At 40.1% G+C, this 18,375-nt stretch overlaps 1 protein-coding gene across 1 annotated transcript in view; it reads right to left on the reverse strand.

Annotated features, from left to right (window-relative positions):
- Positions 1–18,375, reverse strand: part of MCM10 (minichromosome maintenance 10 replication initiation factor) — a 48,316-nt gene that overhangs the window by 10,822 nt on the left and 19,119 nt on the right. Inside the window, exons 6-17 of the mRNA XM_019663417.1 lie at positions 17,536–17,701; positions 15,250–15,417; positions 13,690–13,806; positions 11,478–11,677; positions 10,016–10,116; positions 9,251–9,361; positions 9,047–9,164; positions 7,375–7,603; positions 6,005–6,149; positions 5,248–5,366; positions 3,022–3,135; positions 1,301–1,446 (exon numbers count right to left, since the gene is read on the reverse strand). Of these exons, the coding sequence (XP_019518962.1) occupies positions 1,301–1,446; positions 3,022–3,135; positions 5,248–5,366; positions 6,005–6,149; positions 7,375–7,603; positions 9,047–9,164; positions 9,251–9,361; positions 10,016–10,116; positions 11,478–11,677; positions 13,690–13,806; positions 15,250–15,417; positions 17,536–17,701 (1,734 nt within the window). The remainder of the gene's footprint in view (positions 1–1,300; positions 1,447–3,021; positions 3,136–5,247; positions 5,367–6,004; positions 6,150–7,374; positions 7,604–9,046; positions 9,165–9,250; positions 9,362–10,015; positions 10,117–11,477; positions 11,678–13,689; positions 13,807–15,249; positions 15,418–17,535; positions 17,702–18,375) is intronic.

Consider the following 18,375-nt stretch of genomic DNA (forward strand, 5'->3'; position numbering starts at 1 on the left):
CTGCTTATCTTTAATGAACGGAATTTCTCCGATAGGCAAATGTTTCACATACGCTGTCGTTACAATATTTTGGAGAGAAGTCAAGTATCAATATACACATAGGTACTTAAAACGATTATAATCTAGACTGTACACAATTCACAAATTAGCTCCTGACAAGGTGGTGAACTACGATGAAGTCCCAGCCCCCTTTCCAACAGTTCGGCCCTGGAGAAACTTGAAGTGAGAGCGAAGAATAGGTTCCAGGAAGCAAACAGCAACCACAACCAGACAAGCACACAAAAAGGCAGTGAGAATAACCTGGTGACACAACCGGAGGAAGACTAAAGGTGATCCTGAAATTGCCTCAAATTCCAAAGGATCAATAGCATACAAATTATGTCCTCTAAGAATACCGCAATAAAGTCAGTCATTAATGACAAAAAAAAAAAAAGATAGCTAAAATGAATCCCATATATTTGGAAATTAAACATTATTAATCCTTGGGTCAAAAAGGCAATTATCGGGGACATTAAGAATTACATATAACTACACGTTAACTTTCGTGGGGACTTCTAGAGCAGCAGGGAAATATGACTGGCCATGCAGTAGGTTCTTTACACTAGCAGTACCACAAACATGTGAGAAATGCCTTGTTCTCTGACGTGATGGCTACGGCATTACAACGGCTATGGCAAAATGACAGCTACCATGTCACGACGGCTACGTCATCACTGGGCAACAGGAATGTTTCAGCTCCATTACAATGTTATGGGACCACTGTCATGCACATGGTCCATGGTTGACTGAAACATCATTATGTGGCACGTGATTGTCCATAAATGAGGAGAACGCTGAATGGACCGGTGACAATGTTTTACAAGCTGCACGTGATCACCCACCCTGAACCCCACAGGGTGTCACTGGCGTTGTGCTCTATGTGAGTAATGCTAAACACAGCGGCTCTGCCTCTGCATCTGAAGTTCCCACCAAAAGTAAAAAAAATACTGCTTAAGAGTGGAGGGAAAAAGTCCCATCTCCCCACCCCTAGCAAACACACATATTCCTGAATTCACCTCACCCATACTTTATTTACTCAACAAACATTTCTGAGACCTACTATGGGCCAGGCACTATATTAAGTATTGGGGATAAAGCAGTGACGAGGGCAGGGGTCCTTCCCTCAAGGAGCTGTGAAAAGGCACAGAAATAAGGTTTGAGCGTCACATAAGATTGTCCAATGTTCCAATGGAACAGCAGCACACCAGGATTGGGTTCAAGGAGCCTAGATGGGACAAGGAACCGCAGTCAGTTCTCATACCTGCAGTGCTTTTTGGGGAGCCTGTCAAGGGAGATACATCTGTTTCCACAGGGACACTTGAAAAACCTCTTTATGCCGTCATGCCAGTAGTAGTTGTGTTGCTCCTGGACGCAGGTCTCCAAAAGCTTGAAGTGGGTGTAGGCACACTGCATAAAACCAACAGAAGGGCAAGCATCTGGTCAGGAGCTTTGAAGGAGAAACTGGTTGGCTGCTACGAGCTCAACCCTCTGCTCTCTCGTCACCACCCACGTGCTTGCTAGTGGAGTTATCCTTATCTTTTAGTGATGAAGACCCCTGTGTTTTCTAGGGTTGCTCACACTGATACCACTTTTTCTCATGTTTGCTCCAATTTCTGGTCAGGCACGAAGTACACCATAGCTTTCTGTGACATCAAGACAACAGCAAGGGCAGGTGAAGAAGAAGTACTGGAAACCTCTAAATAGCCTCACAGGTCTGTCCTCTAGTCGCTGCAGTCCCTTGGTTATAGAACACTGAGGGCTGGGGCCCATTTAGGAAAGGTGATCGGCAGCTCATTTATTTTCACTTACAAGGCCTCTGAAAAGGGTATAAGCTTATTACCACTCTTATTTTTTAAGCAGCAAAACCAAGACAGAGATATTAAGTAATTCACTTAATTTTGATTCTTTAAAGGGCTCTAGAGAACAAGAAACGATGGGTAAAGGTCGAAAAAGGTTAGTTTCTGGGACAATGCAAGGTTCATTTCCGCTAATTACATTGGGTCTAGATAAATAACTTCTGACTTTGGCAGCCTCAACAAGGACAGAGCAGAGTGGTATGCCAGCTGTGTGGTAGGCAGAATAAGGAACACAGCGCTAAGGACACCTAGATTTTAGCCCTGTGAGCCCCACATAGACTTCTGACCTACAGAACTGTAAGAAAATAAATGTGTGTTGTTTTACGCTACCAAGTCCGTGGTGATTTGTCAGAGCAGCAACAGGAAACTAATACACCAGCTAGGTGCTCAGGTTTCCCACTTTGTCAGAGGAGAAGCTGTGTCATCTGAAGTAAAACCTTTACTTGCTCTCCCAGGTCTGAATCCTGTCAAGGAAGCCCTACTTTTAGGTGGTGGCTAGTTTAAGGCTGCCCCCTAAATGTAAAGCAAAATCTAAGGATTTTAAAGGAATAAAGATAAGAGAAAATTGTACTTGGTAAGCTAAGCCTCTTCTTCCTCCTTACACATGTATATGAGGCGGATGAGCCGGGCAGGTATAAAATGAGTGGTAAAGGAAGCAAAAGTGCTCAGCAAGTGTTTTTGTTTGTTATTTGGTTTTTTTTGGGGTATTTTTTATTAATGTTGAGGAACAGGGGATTTTATATTTTCTAATAGACTTAGGGTAAAAATTCTGCAAACAAAGGCAATACTTCAAATTCTGCCTTGAGACTCAATGTAGTACGTTAAGCTCCGAGTACAAAGGAACAATAGTAGTTGGTCATAACATGTGATGCCAAATCAAGTCATTCAACCAAGGTCCCAGGGGCTGTGAACGAACTATGTGGACACCCTCAGCTAGAAACGTGAGAAAGAGGTAAGAACAACTTGGGTCCAAGGCAGATGGGAAGAGACGTTAGGTCATAAATGAATGACCTAAGCAGGTCTCTGGTCATAAGACATGGCCACACATACCACAGATCCGCCATGTCCTGCTACGTCACAACAGCACAAGATAGGGCCCATGGTCAGAACCGTCTCCCGCACTCACCTTCCTGCATGTCACTACTCGACATTTCACTTCTTTGATGTTTCTCATCTTTTCTTCCATTTGTTCTTTTTTCACCAGTGGCTCAAAGTAGAGTTCCTGCAGCTCCGCCTCAGCCTGGAATGACAAGGCATACAGGAGGCCTTATGCCAAACCCAACATATACCCAGACAGCAGTTCAGTAATTATCAGAGAGAACTGAAGAGATACATTCACTGTCATGAGGGCACTGGATCATGCAAACCAAATGATGATCACAAGTAAACACAAGCTCTTAACATGCAAAGAATAAAGGGTATGAAAGCATTTGGTTATTTTTAAACCACTAAATACAAACTTAAAAAAATTGTCATCTCGGGCTGGCCGAGTGGCTCAGTTGGTTAAGAGCTCGCTCAAGAGTGTGAGCTCTGAGCAACAGCGGTTCGATGCCCAGCCCGAGCTGAGAGCCACTGAGCTGCCAACCGGTGGCAGGATGGCTCAGCTTAAAAAATAAAAAAAATAAAAAAACCCACAACTGTCATCTCTAACAGTGCCACCAGGTCAACTGCACACCGGAAGGGAATCAGTCCTACTGTCCTAATACAGACTCGAACATGGAAGGCATTCCATGCCTCCCCAGTGATTATAGCCCAGTCTTTTCTATACACTTCTCCAGAACATGCACTTAGCAGGAGCAATTCCTGGCTGTTCAGGACAATAGGGAGGAGATATGCCAGCGCAGAGGTATTCCCAGCAGAAAGTGGTCACAGGTCTGGAATCAGCGCAGCTACATAAGGCACAGGGTCCAGGGCCTTTGGTGGCCATGAGAGTCCAGAAGCGCAGCTCTACGGTCTTTCGAGCACCTCTCCTGATTAAGTTTCAAGTCCAGTAGAAAAATACAATATATAATCATCTCACTAGCCATGTTAATCAAAGGAAGAGTAGATTAGAACACTAAATGGGGGCACTACTGCCCCAAGGGGCCATTTTGAAAATCTGTGGGAGAGCTTTTTTGTTATCCCCGTGATCGCTACCCAGGCTACTGGCAGGGGCCGTGGGTGCCATGCCATCTGCAATGTACAGAACAGTCTGCCATACAACAAAGGATTGCTCTGAATGTTTTACGAGACACCATGTAGATGAAAAACCTGATTATAACCCTTGAACCTAACTGCTTTATATACAACCCTACAATATCTATACATGGTTTTAATATACACTGAATATTGCAAGAGTGCAGCTAGGCAACTCCTGGGGATATGGAGGGACAGTTGCACTTTGGTGTCTTTAAACGTTTCCCAGGATTGTTCACTATTTAAAAACAAAAATCATATTTTCGAAGAAATAGGCCCACGGTAATTAAACAACCAAGAAAACACATCTATATAAGTATTCCTTTCTAGCTGTCTCAAATATTTACAACACTTATAAATCCAACACTCTGATTACTTCATTATTTCTTCTAGGTTAACTGTGCTCATGTATTTACATAATGAAATACATATTTTTAATATAAATATTTCCCTTTTTTCTTTTTTATATTACAACTAGGCTATCATATTGACACTTTCAATATAATTCAACTAGTTAGGTGATTATATGATCCACAAATTCTATTTTGGGATAATTAGGAAGCAATACAAAATACTTATTAAATAGGGGGATTCCAAGTGTTGAGTTGGTAACTGCTGGGCATTTGAAAGGCATATATATATAATTTTTTTTTTATTTTTAATTTTATTGGAGAACAGTCATGGTCATTGGTCACACATTGCTTTCACGCTACAATGGCATAGTTGACTCTTTTAAGGAGGGCACAGCTCACAGTGACCCATGTGGGAATAGAACCGGCAACCTTGCTGTTATCAGCACCACACTCTTAACCAACTGAGCTAACTTGTCACCCCACCAATACAAAAATACTGGAATAGAAAAATCCCCTCACATTGCAAAGCAGCAAATAGTAGATAGTGGTGAGCCATTTAAATGTAAGTTCACAGCCATAACTACATGTAAACATTTTTATAATACTGAAGTCTATTTAAATAATGTTACATTATATTCTTCAATGTGAGGACAACGATAGAACTAAAATCTACTGGAAATATTCCTGTTCTTCAACACGAACTCGAACAAATTGACACACAGCTATGTCTTAGTTGAGATAAAAGAAACCAATTCTCCATCCCATGACAAAGCACGGTGAGTCTGAAGGGCATCTCTACCGTCTTTGATCTTTTGAGCTCTTACTTCTTTCAGGATCCCTGTGTGCTTTGATTTTGCTTTTAAAATTTTCTGAAATTCCCCAGATTCCACGTAGGCAAGCTGTTCTCTCCTTTTTTTCCTGGCAGGCTCCAATTCATCTTCAGCTAGAGCAGAAAGAAAAAGCATCAGCTGTTCCAGAAGAATTTCAGAAGCCAGCATGTCTCCGAGACTCAGCTTACCCCATTCTCTCTGTCTCTGCGCACCAGGCCCTTCAAACTTAATTCATCCTTCTAGGTACCAGGAGAGGAAGGCTCTTAAAAAGTGAACTGAGAAGTAGAAACTAAAATATGGGGGTGGTGGTGACAGATTTGACCACTGGATCAGAATCTCTTTTTCACCTTAAAACAGGAACTGATTATAATAATAGCTAACAATAAAAATCCTATTTACGAATGGATGTTAAAATGACACTGTCAACTTCAGAATTTTAAAAATAAAAATAGGGCAATTCGGAACAAAGAAATTCTACTTCTTTCAAAGTAAACCTTTATACTAATATATAGGTACCAAGATTCAATGAGTAATCCTTTGCTCAAGTTTTCAAATTGTGCACAATTTCAATTTAATGTGATTATAAAAAACAATCATCAGTTCCAGTTGTGGAAATTCTATTTAGGTATTCTACCTAGACGTTAAACTGAAGTAAAATAGTGACTTGATATTAGGTACGCTGGTCATGGTTTAAATATTTCCTCTATAAACAGTTTTTCTTTCCTGCTGTGAACTTGGAAATTTGAAGTACCTTGAGGAGAAAATGTGGCGCTCTTTTCTACACGTTCCTTCAGCTCCAGCACATCCTGGAGGTCGCTTTTCTTCTTTTTAATGCTGTTTGGGTCTGTTTTTGTAAGAATCTGGCCTTTTGCCCTTAATTTGGTTATAGCAGCTAACTAGAAAAAAAAGAGAAGAGAGAGAGATAAAAATCTAAAGATGGGATAGGCATCTGTAACTCTGTGCCCCTTTCCAGTTATTAACCAATGAATTTTGGCTGCTTTCAAATACAAACTACATCTTCATTTTACTTAGCATTATTATAATTATTAAGATTTAAAAGCATGAGAGACAGGTCTACAAGTTAGTAAATAAAGTCCCAGCTTATTTAAATATCAATAGTTTAACATCAGCTAACCTGTAGGCTTCTAGACCCACAGAAGAACATCATAAAGATTTTGGAAATTTGTTTTAGAATTCCAGCTCTACCATTTACTAGTTTCTAACCTTAGTTGCTTAATTGTTCAGCCTCATTTTCTACATTTACAAAATGGGGGTGACAACACTTACCTATCTCTTAGGGTTGTGGTTGTGAGTGAAATGAAAATGTGCAAAGTATGTGCCTGGATGTAGAAAACAGCCTGTAGGCATCCATCACAGGTAGAGTAATAGTAATGAAGGTGTGCAATTGTTATGTTATTACTGTAGGTACGGCTTTGGCTTGCAGCTAGCCTTTGCCCTCCACAGGTTATAGCTGCTACCAGAACAAAGAGAAGACAGGGGCTCAGGGTAACACAGGAAGCAGACTGGTGAGAAGTGCTGAGCAGGCAGTGTTCTCAGTACCCTCACCTCCCACTTCAATAAGAGCAACTCAGCTTTTATGTCTACAGATTGGGCTTCTGTGTGCTTTCTTTTCTTTTGTTAAAGGATTTTATTGGAGAACAGTGTGTTTTTCCAGGACCCATCAGCTCCAAGTCAAGCAGTTGTTTCAATCTAATTGTGGAGGGCACAGCTCAGTGGCCCATGTGGGGATTGAACCGGCAACCTTGGTGCTATGAGCACTGCGCCCAAACCCACTGAGCTAACTGGCCACCCCCTGTGTGATTTCTTTTAAAGAAGGATTCTTTAAACCACTATTTTACATTCTTGCCTCAACAATTTCAACATTTTTTTCCCTAATGCCAGTGTCTCCAGTTGTGAAACAATTAACAGTTAATTTTCTTGGATTAAATTAATGGCATTATGTTGACACCATTGTAACTTAAAATTCTTTTGACTCTATCATGATCAATAAATAGCTATTAGGACTCTGTGTCTCCTGGTCATAGTTACATAAAATTTGAAACTCCAGCTATGTATTATGGAATGCAAATTCAAGTGTTGAAGAAAATAGCTGTCAGTTACCTTTTTGGCTTCTGCTAAAGCACTTAGTTTTGGTTTTGGAGGCGGTGACTCATCAAAAACAAGAACATCATCTCCTTCTGAGATGCCTCGCCCCAGCTTGGGCGCCTGTGTGGCTGGGGTTCCTTTCAACCTGGGGAACCCAGCCCTCGTTGGTGGAGAACGAGAAGGTGGCTGTCGAGAAGACGATGGCATAGCTGGGCTCACGACCTCACTTGAACTTTGCAGAAATCTTTAAAGAAATATGCAGTCACAAACTATGCAAACACAAACTATAAAGACTAGGAGACTGTAGGCAGGCCACCAGCTGATAAGTAGGTGTCAATAAAATAATTTCCCCTCCTTGGTTAATAATTCAGATTAGAATGCAATAAGAATGCTAGTTTCACTAACTCTTCAGTTGACTGATTTTTCATTGAGAAGCTCTCATTGTTTTACCAATTTAGAACTAACTGTTATAACAGTTGGCTTTCCAGTGGGTGCTGTCTACGGAACAGCCCTGTAGGTGAGCTGTGGACTATATTCCTAACCCTCTGCTTAGCCTAGGACCTTTAGGAGCTCATTGAATCTCTCTGCATTTTAATTTACTCTACTGGGAAGGGATAACCACAAGTGACACATTTGGGCGCCCTTAACAGAAAGGTTCTATAATTCCCACGGCGACTATTTTATATATAGTTTTAAGGGCTATTTAAAAACGACAAACATCAGAAATCACCTAGTCCAAACCCCTCAACTTATAGATGAAGAAATTGGGGGCCCAGACCCCACTGCTCATAGTGACAGGCTCAGGACTAGCACCAGGTAATCCCAGGCGAGTATTCTTTTCACGACACATACCCACTCTTGCCAGCTCCAGGCTGAGTCTGCAAATTGCCTATCACATCCTGCCCAAAGATATTGGGCAGCAAAATTCTGAAAAATTACAAATTATAATGCCTTTAAATTGACAGGTGCTCTCTTATTTCCCCAGAATTCCACATGTACTTTTACGTCCATGTGTATATGTATTTATGCCGCCTGTTAGCACATGATAACTACCTCCGTAGATAACCCATCAGCACCTCACAGATTATTGTATGGACTGAACAAGACACTGCATTGATGCAGTGCATAGCATGGTGCTTGGTACATGTTAAGTGTCCATCAACAGTAGCTCTTATTACTATTCAGATACGTAACCTGAGCTGAAGAACCTGTGATTCATTTACCTTCCACATCCATTTCACTTGCTTTTGCCTCGAAAATGACTCTCCATTTTCAGTGCCTAATTTTTACCATTTACCTGAACAACTGCAAAATCTACTTTCTGGCTCAGCCTGTAATTACAAACCTAACTGTGGTAAAACTAAGAAACAGGAGCCAAACAGGTTACCACATGCTTTCTCCTTTTACAAAACCCATTTCAGATGGTGACTCCTTTCTCTTTTCCGCGGTGATCCTAATTACTATAACCTGTACCACTTGGTCTCCAGATTGACTAGCTTAAGTCAGAAATATGTAACTTTAAATGCTATCTTTTTAGGTTATAGTAAAATTATTTTAACACTTTCCAAGTTGAAAAGGTAACCAATTATACAAAATGTAAAGTCACATTTTTTAACTCTATGGAGACATTCTGAGGATTCCTGAGATAAGTTATCCAAGCAGGGGACAGTAAATCTGTTACTCTTACCGTTTCTCTATTTCTTCTGTTTTCCTTTTCCTCATCTCCAACATCTGCTGCTTCTGTTGCTTCAAGAGGGCTGATGCCGAGATAGACTGGAATGCAGGTTTTGGGCTCCCCAAGATCCCTAAAACACAAGTCACAGACTGAGAGGGTTCTGAGAGGCCATAGGAACTGAGGTATGGACGCTTAGCAGGTACAAGCTGACTCTACCTGGTGAGTTGGCTTTAGCTAAATGTTGTTTCAAATTTCTGGCTCCAAAGGTAGGCAAGTCCATCAATTCCCTGAATTCCTCAGAGCAAGACAAGCTCTTCTGGGGTATTCCTGGAATATAGAAACACCAGCTTAAGAGAACTCAAAATTCACACGGCTTGATGTCATGTGACATCACTTTTTAAACTCTGCATTAGTAACTCAGTCATTTGTAAATGAAGCAGATGGAACACCAAGAGGAAAAAAGAATCCTTAACCTCTAACATCAGACTAGTAGGACTGCAAGGATATGACAAGTATACCTTAATTTGAGTAACAGTTGGAATACTAATATCTATAGGGTCATTTCATATGCTATTTCTGGAATCTGCACTATGGGTAAGGGTTCATGCTAGGCCCTGACCACACTTATGAACAAAGCCCCAAGTACAAGCTGAAGGCAGCATTCTCCGACCTAGACCTGTTTTAACGAAAGATTGCAGGTAGGTTTGACAGAAATGTGATACTACTTATTCTAATACTGGACATTAAGAGTTAGATCTGGATACAAGAAATTTAAAAAAGTATACTAAGCTAAGACAAAGCAAAGATTAATATACTGTTTTTTCTTAAGAAGCTTGATTCCTTCAGCTTAGACCACATCACTCACTAAACTTGCGATGAGTGGGTATCTATAACTTACAGTATGAACTGTGACCATTTTCAACCCTAAAGAATACACACTTAAGCTGGAGATAGAAATGTAATCTTGAGAAACAAAGTTACCAAGTTTTCGTTGCGTTTCCTGAAGGATCAAGTCTGTGCCCTTCATGACAAAATCAGTCAGTGTGGTTTGAATCTTCTTTTTAGGAGCTACAGCTGCTGCACTGTAATGACAAGAGTCACCCCCCGCAAAGGAAAATCACTGAACTTCAGTGCTCTGATGAGGTAAAGAAAACAAGAAAGTACTCATTTATTACAAACTGTCAAAGTTTCTCAAAGCGGCGGATATCTATATCTTCTTAATACCATGGCTCTAAAGTGTAACTGTTATAAGCATGTGTCACAGATATGAAAGAATAGCAACCAATGAATTTGCTTGAGGACATCGGGAAGGACAATTTGGCAAAAGAAATTTTTAAAAAGACAACACTTTAATCAAGTAGGTTAGGAATTTATCTTCAAATAATTAAAGACTATACAAAAACAGGATATTAATGGAAGCTTTGTAATGTTAAAAATTGGAACCACCATTAAGGTTTATCTATGGCAAACTGTTTAAATAAATTATCTGCAGAGCCATGTAAAAGAATACTATGTAGCCACTAAAAATAATGTCACAAGTAAACATTTGATAAGGAAAACATTAATTATGTTAAAAAAAGGTCGTAAGGTACAGGTACTTTCAAGATTTCATTTTATATTACTAAAACTTTATACATATGCAAACATGAAAACAACCTAGAAGCATAAATACCAAGGAGTTAACATATACATACATAATATTTTTATATAATATATGTATATTGCTTTTTGCATTTTGGAAAATAAATTATTTTAAATCTTAAAAATGTGCTTGCTATTACAAAACAGGCAGGAGGTAAGAGTCCTCTTGCCTAATTTGTGTTGAACTAGGAACAAAATCTATGTTTTGTCCTTGGACCAACTGGAGCTCCCTTGTGCCAGGTCCCCACCTGTCATGTCCTCAGATGTGCTTTACACAATACAGGACAAGGCCATCAGCCACCTATTTCAGGGCCTCATTGGAGACACTGAGATCCCCAGAAGAGAGGTCAGGTACACCAGCCTCCCACACCCGTGTGAGGCTGTGCTGCATATTTGTTCACTGATTAAATGTGGGTTTCAAGAGGTTTGCAACTTCACTAACAGTTGTGAGGGAAATGATTTAAAGGATGTCAACACAATGATTAACACTCTTTTAATGGCCAAACAATCAGCCCTGACAAAGGTCCACTATTCACATTAGGACCCAAACAGGAAGCGTGGGCTCTCTGTTAAAGACCATCCCGACATGACTCGATTTCTCCCCATTCTGTGGGTTTTACTCTCTGCCTGGGAATAAAAAAAAAACAAGCAAATGCCCTCATCTACCTTGTTCCAGGCAGTGACGTATGAAAGATAAACCTGTACAAGTCTTCTAGGACCATTACAGAAATGTACAACCACTGGGTTTATTTTTTATAAGCCAAGCAAGATCCTTGTCCCCAAACCAGCTCAGGAGTCTTACATTGAGGCTGCACACGATGCTGAAGAAACCCCTCCATAGTAAAAACCATCCTGACATAGTCGTTCTCTCAAGCTGGCACCTCTGCGGGCAAACTTCTTCGGAATTCGTCCTCCAGAGAAGGTAGACTGCAAGTCAGCTCGCTTGGCACTGAGCTTCTTGTACTGTATCTGTATGTGATACTGACAGTACTCGCAGTCCTTCTGCAAAACGGAAGACAGGCTGCCTCAGGATGAGGGCAAGGGCCCAGAAAACAAAATAAATACACACAGTCCCTTTCCAGCTTTGTGCGGGAACCATTCTGTGTGCAAAGCCCTCCCTACTGACCTCCAAGGCCATTCCCAAAGTGCAGCTATGCAGTGACTAAGGGGAAAGAAGTTCTTCCCTTAAGTTCCCATTAAAGCACTAGTCAGGTGTGAGAAAAACTGATGTAGTTCACTCCCTTTGCCCTCCTTCTACAATCAAAATAAAATCAGCTTCTAGGACGAACCTCGCAAACATTATGCTAAGTGAAAGAGGCCAGATACAAAAGGTCGTGTATTGTATGATTCCTCTTGTATCTCATATCCAGAGCAGGCAAGTCCACAGAGACAGGAAGCAGGCTAGAGGTCACCAGGGGATGGGGTGAAGGGCATGAGAAGTGGTCAGTTACTGGGTACAATGTGTTTTTATGGGGTGATGAAATGGTTTTGAAACTAGAGAGCCAGTGGTTGCATACAGAGTGCATATACTAATATTACTGAAGTGTACATTTAAAAATGGTTACTTGTACATTGTGTGAATTGGACCTCAATAAAAATTAATTTAACAAATAAAGCAAAATCAGCTTCTAATGAGATTTTTTCTAGTTCTCTGGTTGCCTCGAGGACAAATGCTATCCCTTCAGTGAAAGAAACAAAGAGAAACAATGTACTATTGTTCTATTGGGTGAGCCCTTAGGTATGGTGGCCATGAAGTTCTAGGTCTTATGTGGAGATCTGTCAGGTACTTAGCTCCAAGATCTCTTTTACCAACTATCTCCCTCCTTTCTATTTCCTGCTCACTAGTTCATCTACTAGGCAGGGATGAGATGAAACCAGAACCTGTCGTTTAATCTTTCAAAGAGCTCTAAGAAGTACTTCACATACACTAGGATGGCTGTAATCAGAGAGAGGCAATAACAAGTGTGGGCTGACTATGGAGAAACTGGAGCCCTCACATACTGCTGTTAAGGGTGTAAAAGCCACTCTGGAAACCAGTCTGGCAGCTCCTTAAAAACCTAAACAGAGCCACCATATGACCCAGAAATTCCATTCCAGGTATACATCCAAGGGAACTGAAAACATACACCTACACAAAACGTGTACATGAATGTTTACAGCAGCATTATGCATAATAACCAAAAGGTAGAAACAACCCAAAGGTCTACTTACTAATGAACAGATGTGGACTATCCACACAGGACTGTTATTTAAACATAAAAGGGAATGAAATGCTGATACATGCTATACCATGAATGAACCTCGCAAAATTATGCTAAGTGAAAGAAGCCAGACACAATGGGCCACATACTATATGACTCCATTATACAAAATGTCCAGATGGGCAAATCCATAGAGACAGAAGGTAGATGAGTACTTACCAGGGGCTCAGAGAGGGGAATGGGGCGTGACTAAGGAATTGCTATGGTTTTTTTTAGGGGGGTATTGAAAATATTCTGAAATTACATAGTGGTGAAGGTTGCATAACTCTGTGACTATATTAAAACATTATGAACTGCACACACTTTAAAAAAGTGAATTGGATGGTATGTGAATTATATCTCAATGAAGCTTAAAAAAAAAGCTCTAAGAAAAGGTATAATGGAGTGAAAGTATAGAGCAAAATAAGGTTTTCAGTGTATTTCATCATAGTGTTTGATCTCTGACACTTTACAAAGAATGGATAAAAAGAATGGTTGGTAGGAGTAAAAAATTAAGAGCAAACTAAAATTCTGTTTCTTATGCCTCCTAGTCAGCTGACAATAAAAGATGACTTTCCTAAGAGGTTAAATCTTTCCCTTGCTCTCAGTTTTTTAAATTGGCAATTATTAACCACACATTCAATTTTTTCACTTTGACACTTCCTGTTATGTAGGAAACTCAGTTCCAAAGGTTATTACCACTACAGTACCTACAATTTATTCCTATTAGCTCCTTTCTTTAGCAGAAACCATCCCAATAAGGCTGAAACCAACCAAATTAACAGTCTGTGTACACGGTTTTCCATTCTTCTTCTTTGCTTTACAGGTTCCCAGGTCAATAGCTTCACCCATAATCAAGATCTTTTGAGGATGATCAATAGATAAGCACACCTGTAGAAAAGAAGTGGAATTAAAAGCAGACAAAGGTATGGCCTTTTATAAACAAGAATGGATAAAAGAATGGTTGGTAGGAGTTAAGAAGACTTTATTAGTCTAAAGCAGCGGTTCTCAACCTGTGGGTCGCGACTCCTTTGGGGGTCGAACGACCCTTTCACAGGGGTCGCCTAAGACCATCGGAAAACAAAAAGGTATTTACATTTCGATTCATAACAGTAGCAAAATTACAGTTATAGAGTAGCAACGAAAATAATCTTATAGTTGGGGATCACCACAACATGAGGAACTGTATTAAGGGGTCGCGGCATTAGGAAGGTTGAGAACCGCTGGTCTAAAGGAATTTAAAGCCAGAGCCCTATAAAACAGTTTTAGAAATGGAAGACGTAGAAGACACATTTAATTCTCTACCCAATAGCCATCCTCTATGTCTTTGGTATCAGATTCTTGATTTTATTTGAGTTGGCAAATGTTCAGCATAAGGTAATGGATCTTGTTCGCAGTTTTCCCAACATTCCTTCTAGCTAGCAATGGTCATGTGACTATATTCTGGCCAATGAGACTGAAGGAGGAGTCAGTAGGGAAGGCAGCTGGGACAGTTTCTGCTTTCCTGATAAAAGCAGATAGAGGCACTGGCTCACTTTCTGCCTTAAATGGAGATGTGATGGTGAGAGCCCAAAGCCATCTTGTGACCAAGAGGAAAAGGCTGAGAGACTTACAGACACAAGCCCTGACATCACTTATACTGCTGATGTCTGGATTTTTTTCTTATGTAAGAAAAACAAACCCCACTGTTTACTGTTAAAAGAAACTGTGACTGAAGTTCTTCTGTTACTTGCAGCCAAACTCATTGAAACTAGTAAGTAAAGATTTGTTGCCATTCTTTCACAAAAACAAGGAATGAAAAAACTTTGTCTCTACCTCCTCCTGATAATAATCTGTCTACAAGGTGAAGCTTCTTGCTGGGTCAGATGGACAAATGGTCTGTCCCATTCACACTGAATCTAGATTTACAATTTACTAGAGCATCAGTGGGTAGTACTGAAACTGTAGTGCTGCTTGAGAAAGGTAAAAATCCGCTTTGATTCTAAGTTGTAGCTATGGTTGTACTAAGGGAACAAAGTCTTGTCAACTATAAAACCTTGCCTTCTTGATGCTGCCATGGAAATTTATGAACGAGATCTAAGAACACCTAAGTGTAATAGTTCAAAAAACTCCAGGAACCTTGGAACTAATTTGAAAAGATACAATGAAAGATGATGATACAAAACACTTTAAGTAGGTGGACATTCAGAATACTGGTGAATGAGGGATGAACAAACAAACAAAAAACCAGGTTAATGGAGCTATAATAATATAAAAGCATGACTTACTACCTGGAGGAAGACCAATACAAATGTTTTTGACAGAACTTGACTAATCACAGAAACAGATTCTTACCTCCTCTGACCCATCCTTGGGCTTCATGGGGTTGGCGTTGAGGAGCCCTATGACGGTACCCTGCTCAGTCTTCCAGAGTTGTTTGTGAACCTCTCCAAACAAGAACAACGATACATTCCGCGTCAGGTCACAAAGATCATTCAGTCGCCAGATGCTGAATGTTTTCCCCTGGAACAAGTATTTATTCTTAATTTTAATAAGTTTTGAACAATGGATTGTACTGTCTCCATTTATGGTTCAAGTGTTCTATTGTGGTAAAATATATAAGTATAATCCACCCTGAATATATAATCATCAGAATGTCTGTTAATTATAAATTAATCCTTTCTCTAGGCTTTAGTATTATCCTTCTCATTTTAGAGATGAAGGTGAGGTAAGGCAAGCCAGTAGCCAATTTGTTACTAATCTCTAATTCTTAGGTCTAAATAGTCAATGGGATAGCATCGCCTTTCTAATCTGTCTCTCTTTCTCTCTCTCTCTCTCACACACACACACATACACACAACATTAAAAGGACAGAGGAAGGTGTGGCACTACCATTTAATAACTTACTAATATAAATTTAGTAAATCTATTATTTATCACTGATGAATTATATTATTAATAATAAAGAAGTTTCAACTCTATGCTTCTAAATCTTTGCTTAGCCATACCGTCTTTGGGCTGAAGAAAAGCAACAGCATCATTAAAAAAACTAGTTGTGTTTAACTGTAAAATTTCAGAAGTATTATTAAATATCAGAAGAAATGCAACTCAAAAGTGTTGACCACTTTTATGAACATATGAACATTTACAGATTAAAAAAAAAATAATTCGAATAATATTGAGTCAAGCTATTTCACAGAGGCATCCCAGAGTGGATATGGTTATAGGTTATGGAGATCAAGTGCCTGAACTCAAGTAGTATAATTATTCTTCCATGGATTTCTTTTTTATTTTATTTTATTTTATTGGGGAATTGCGGGAGGGGAACGGACAAGTTGCTGTCCTTTTGTTCTTCAGTCTTGTTGTGGAGGACACCGCTTCACTGGCCCATGTTGGTATTATGATCACTGTGCTCTTCCAAGCTGAGGCAGATGGGTCACCGGCCACTGGACGGCCGCTCACGGCAGCTCTCACCAGCTGCTGGCTGCTCACGCTGGCTGCTGGCCACACACGGTAGCTCACAGCAGCCCACTAGAGCCTACGCTGTTGCCGGCCACTCACGACAGCCCAGCTCCAGGTCAAGCTATTGTTCACAATCTTAGCTGTAGAGGGTGCAGCATCACTGGCCCATGTGGGATCCAATCCAGTGGCCCTGCTGCTCAGAGCTCGCGTTCCCAAGCCAACTCTTAACCAACTGAGCCACTTGGCTGGCCCTTCCATGGATTTCCACAATGCCTTTCTTGGAAGAGTTCAGATAAAATTTCCTATCAATTATTTCAAGGTCATTATAGCCAGTTGTGATACAATTAAAAACTAGACTTGTTCACATTTACCTAGGCAGTCAGGGCAAGAGCAGGATGCAGAATCTAAAACTCAACTTGTGATGTAAGAACTCATAAAAAAAAAATCTAAGGTTGGCCGAGATCGATAATAGAGAATCAAATTAGTATTGAGCATGATTAATCAGAGTATGTTAGAGCTGGGAGAGACTTTCCATGTACTCAAAACCCTTCCTTCATTTTTACAGTAAGGAAATAGAGGTCCTTAAAAAAAGATTAAAGGTCACCCTAAGGCCACATAGCTAGTTAAAGGGAGAATGAGATTCAGAACCCAGATTTTCTAACTTGCCAGGACACAAAATAATTTTCCTGTTATGCCTCAGTTGGCTGCAATTTTAAAACTTGTTAGAGCTTTTGCACTATCCAGCAAATTAAATACACCATACTGTGCTGGCACAGGTTAGCAATCTCAATCAAAACTTCTGTGATGGGCGTCTTACATCTAGTAAGGCTCTCAAATAACTGTGAGCTCCATCTCTTCTATTGCTTGCTCCTGTCCTGCACACGAGGGATTACAGTATCACAGGGGCAACCATGTGTCACCAAAAACAATGACAAGTGAAATGGATATGGACAGATGTGGACAATGAAAAGCCCAAGAAACATATACACCCAAATCTTCTTTAAGTAGGACATATCCCCCTTGGACAGCAAGCAGCCCAAAGACGGTGTGGCAACTTGAGGACTTACTAGCAGTTATTTCAAAATGAAATACTGATGAGCTCTGGGTAACTAATCAAGAACATGAGTCCCCACTGCCAGTTTGTGACGAAGCAGCTAAGAAAGCAATAAAATAGCTCACACTGTTACTGCTTTGTGGAGTGACTTTCTTCAGTATAACCCCAAATGTCACCCAGTCTATTTCTTCCAGGTTCTCACGTGCTATCTTTTCCTTGAGCTGAGATAGTCTGATCAGTTTTCGGCCAGTCATTTTCTTGTTCATCTCTGTGGAGGATACTCGAGGCCGTCTGTGTCAAGAAATCAGCAATTAGGAGATTATTCTTTTAATAAGAGATTATCTGGCATTATAGCACATTGATTAGAAGAGGTGTTACGGGCAGAAATCTCTAACAGTTCTCAGTGGTTTAGTCATGTAGTATGACAAGGCATATATTTTTACAGCAGATAAACAAAAATAAGATTATTATTTTTTTTTAGCTGAGCCATCCTGCTACCTATTGGCAGCTCAGCGGCTGCTCAGCTCGGGCTGGCCTCGAACCGCTGTTGCTCAGAGCTCAAACTCTTGAGCGAGCTCTTAACCAACTGAGCCACTCAAGCCAGGTTTACATTCCCTTGGACATAGAACTGGGGCTTATATAGAAAATAAGATCTCAAATTCTTTAAGTTCTTATAAATTTAATACAAAATCATTAAATAATTAAGATTTAAATTTCATCAATGCTGCAAGAATTTCACAGGTTCTACTATTTTAATCAGATTTTTAAAAATCAGATTTTCACATAATAAAGGCGTTGAACCTAGCTTCAATTAATATGTCTTGTTTTTAATGACTGGTCAAAACCTGGTGAATTTGCAAACTGTTTTTCTCTGGTAGAATATTAATATCTGTTTCAAGTTTTATCATATATATTCAAGGACAAGAGAAAATACAATTAAGCATGCCTTTTGGGTCTTTCAGAAG

The sequence above is a fragment of the Hipposideros armiger genome, unplaced genomic scaffold (assembly GCF_001890085.2).
Source record: "Hipposideros armiger isolate ML-2016 unplaced genomic scaffold, ASM189008v1 scaffold_390, whole genome shotgun sequence".
NCBI classification, from domain to species: domain Eukaryota; kingdom Metazoa; phylum Chordata; class Mammalia; order Chiroptera; family Hipposideridae; genus Hipposideros; species Hipposideros armiger.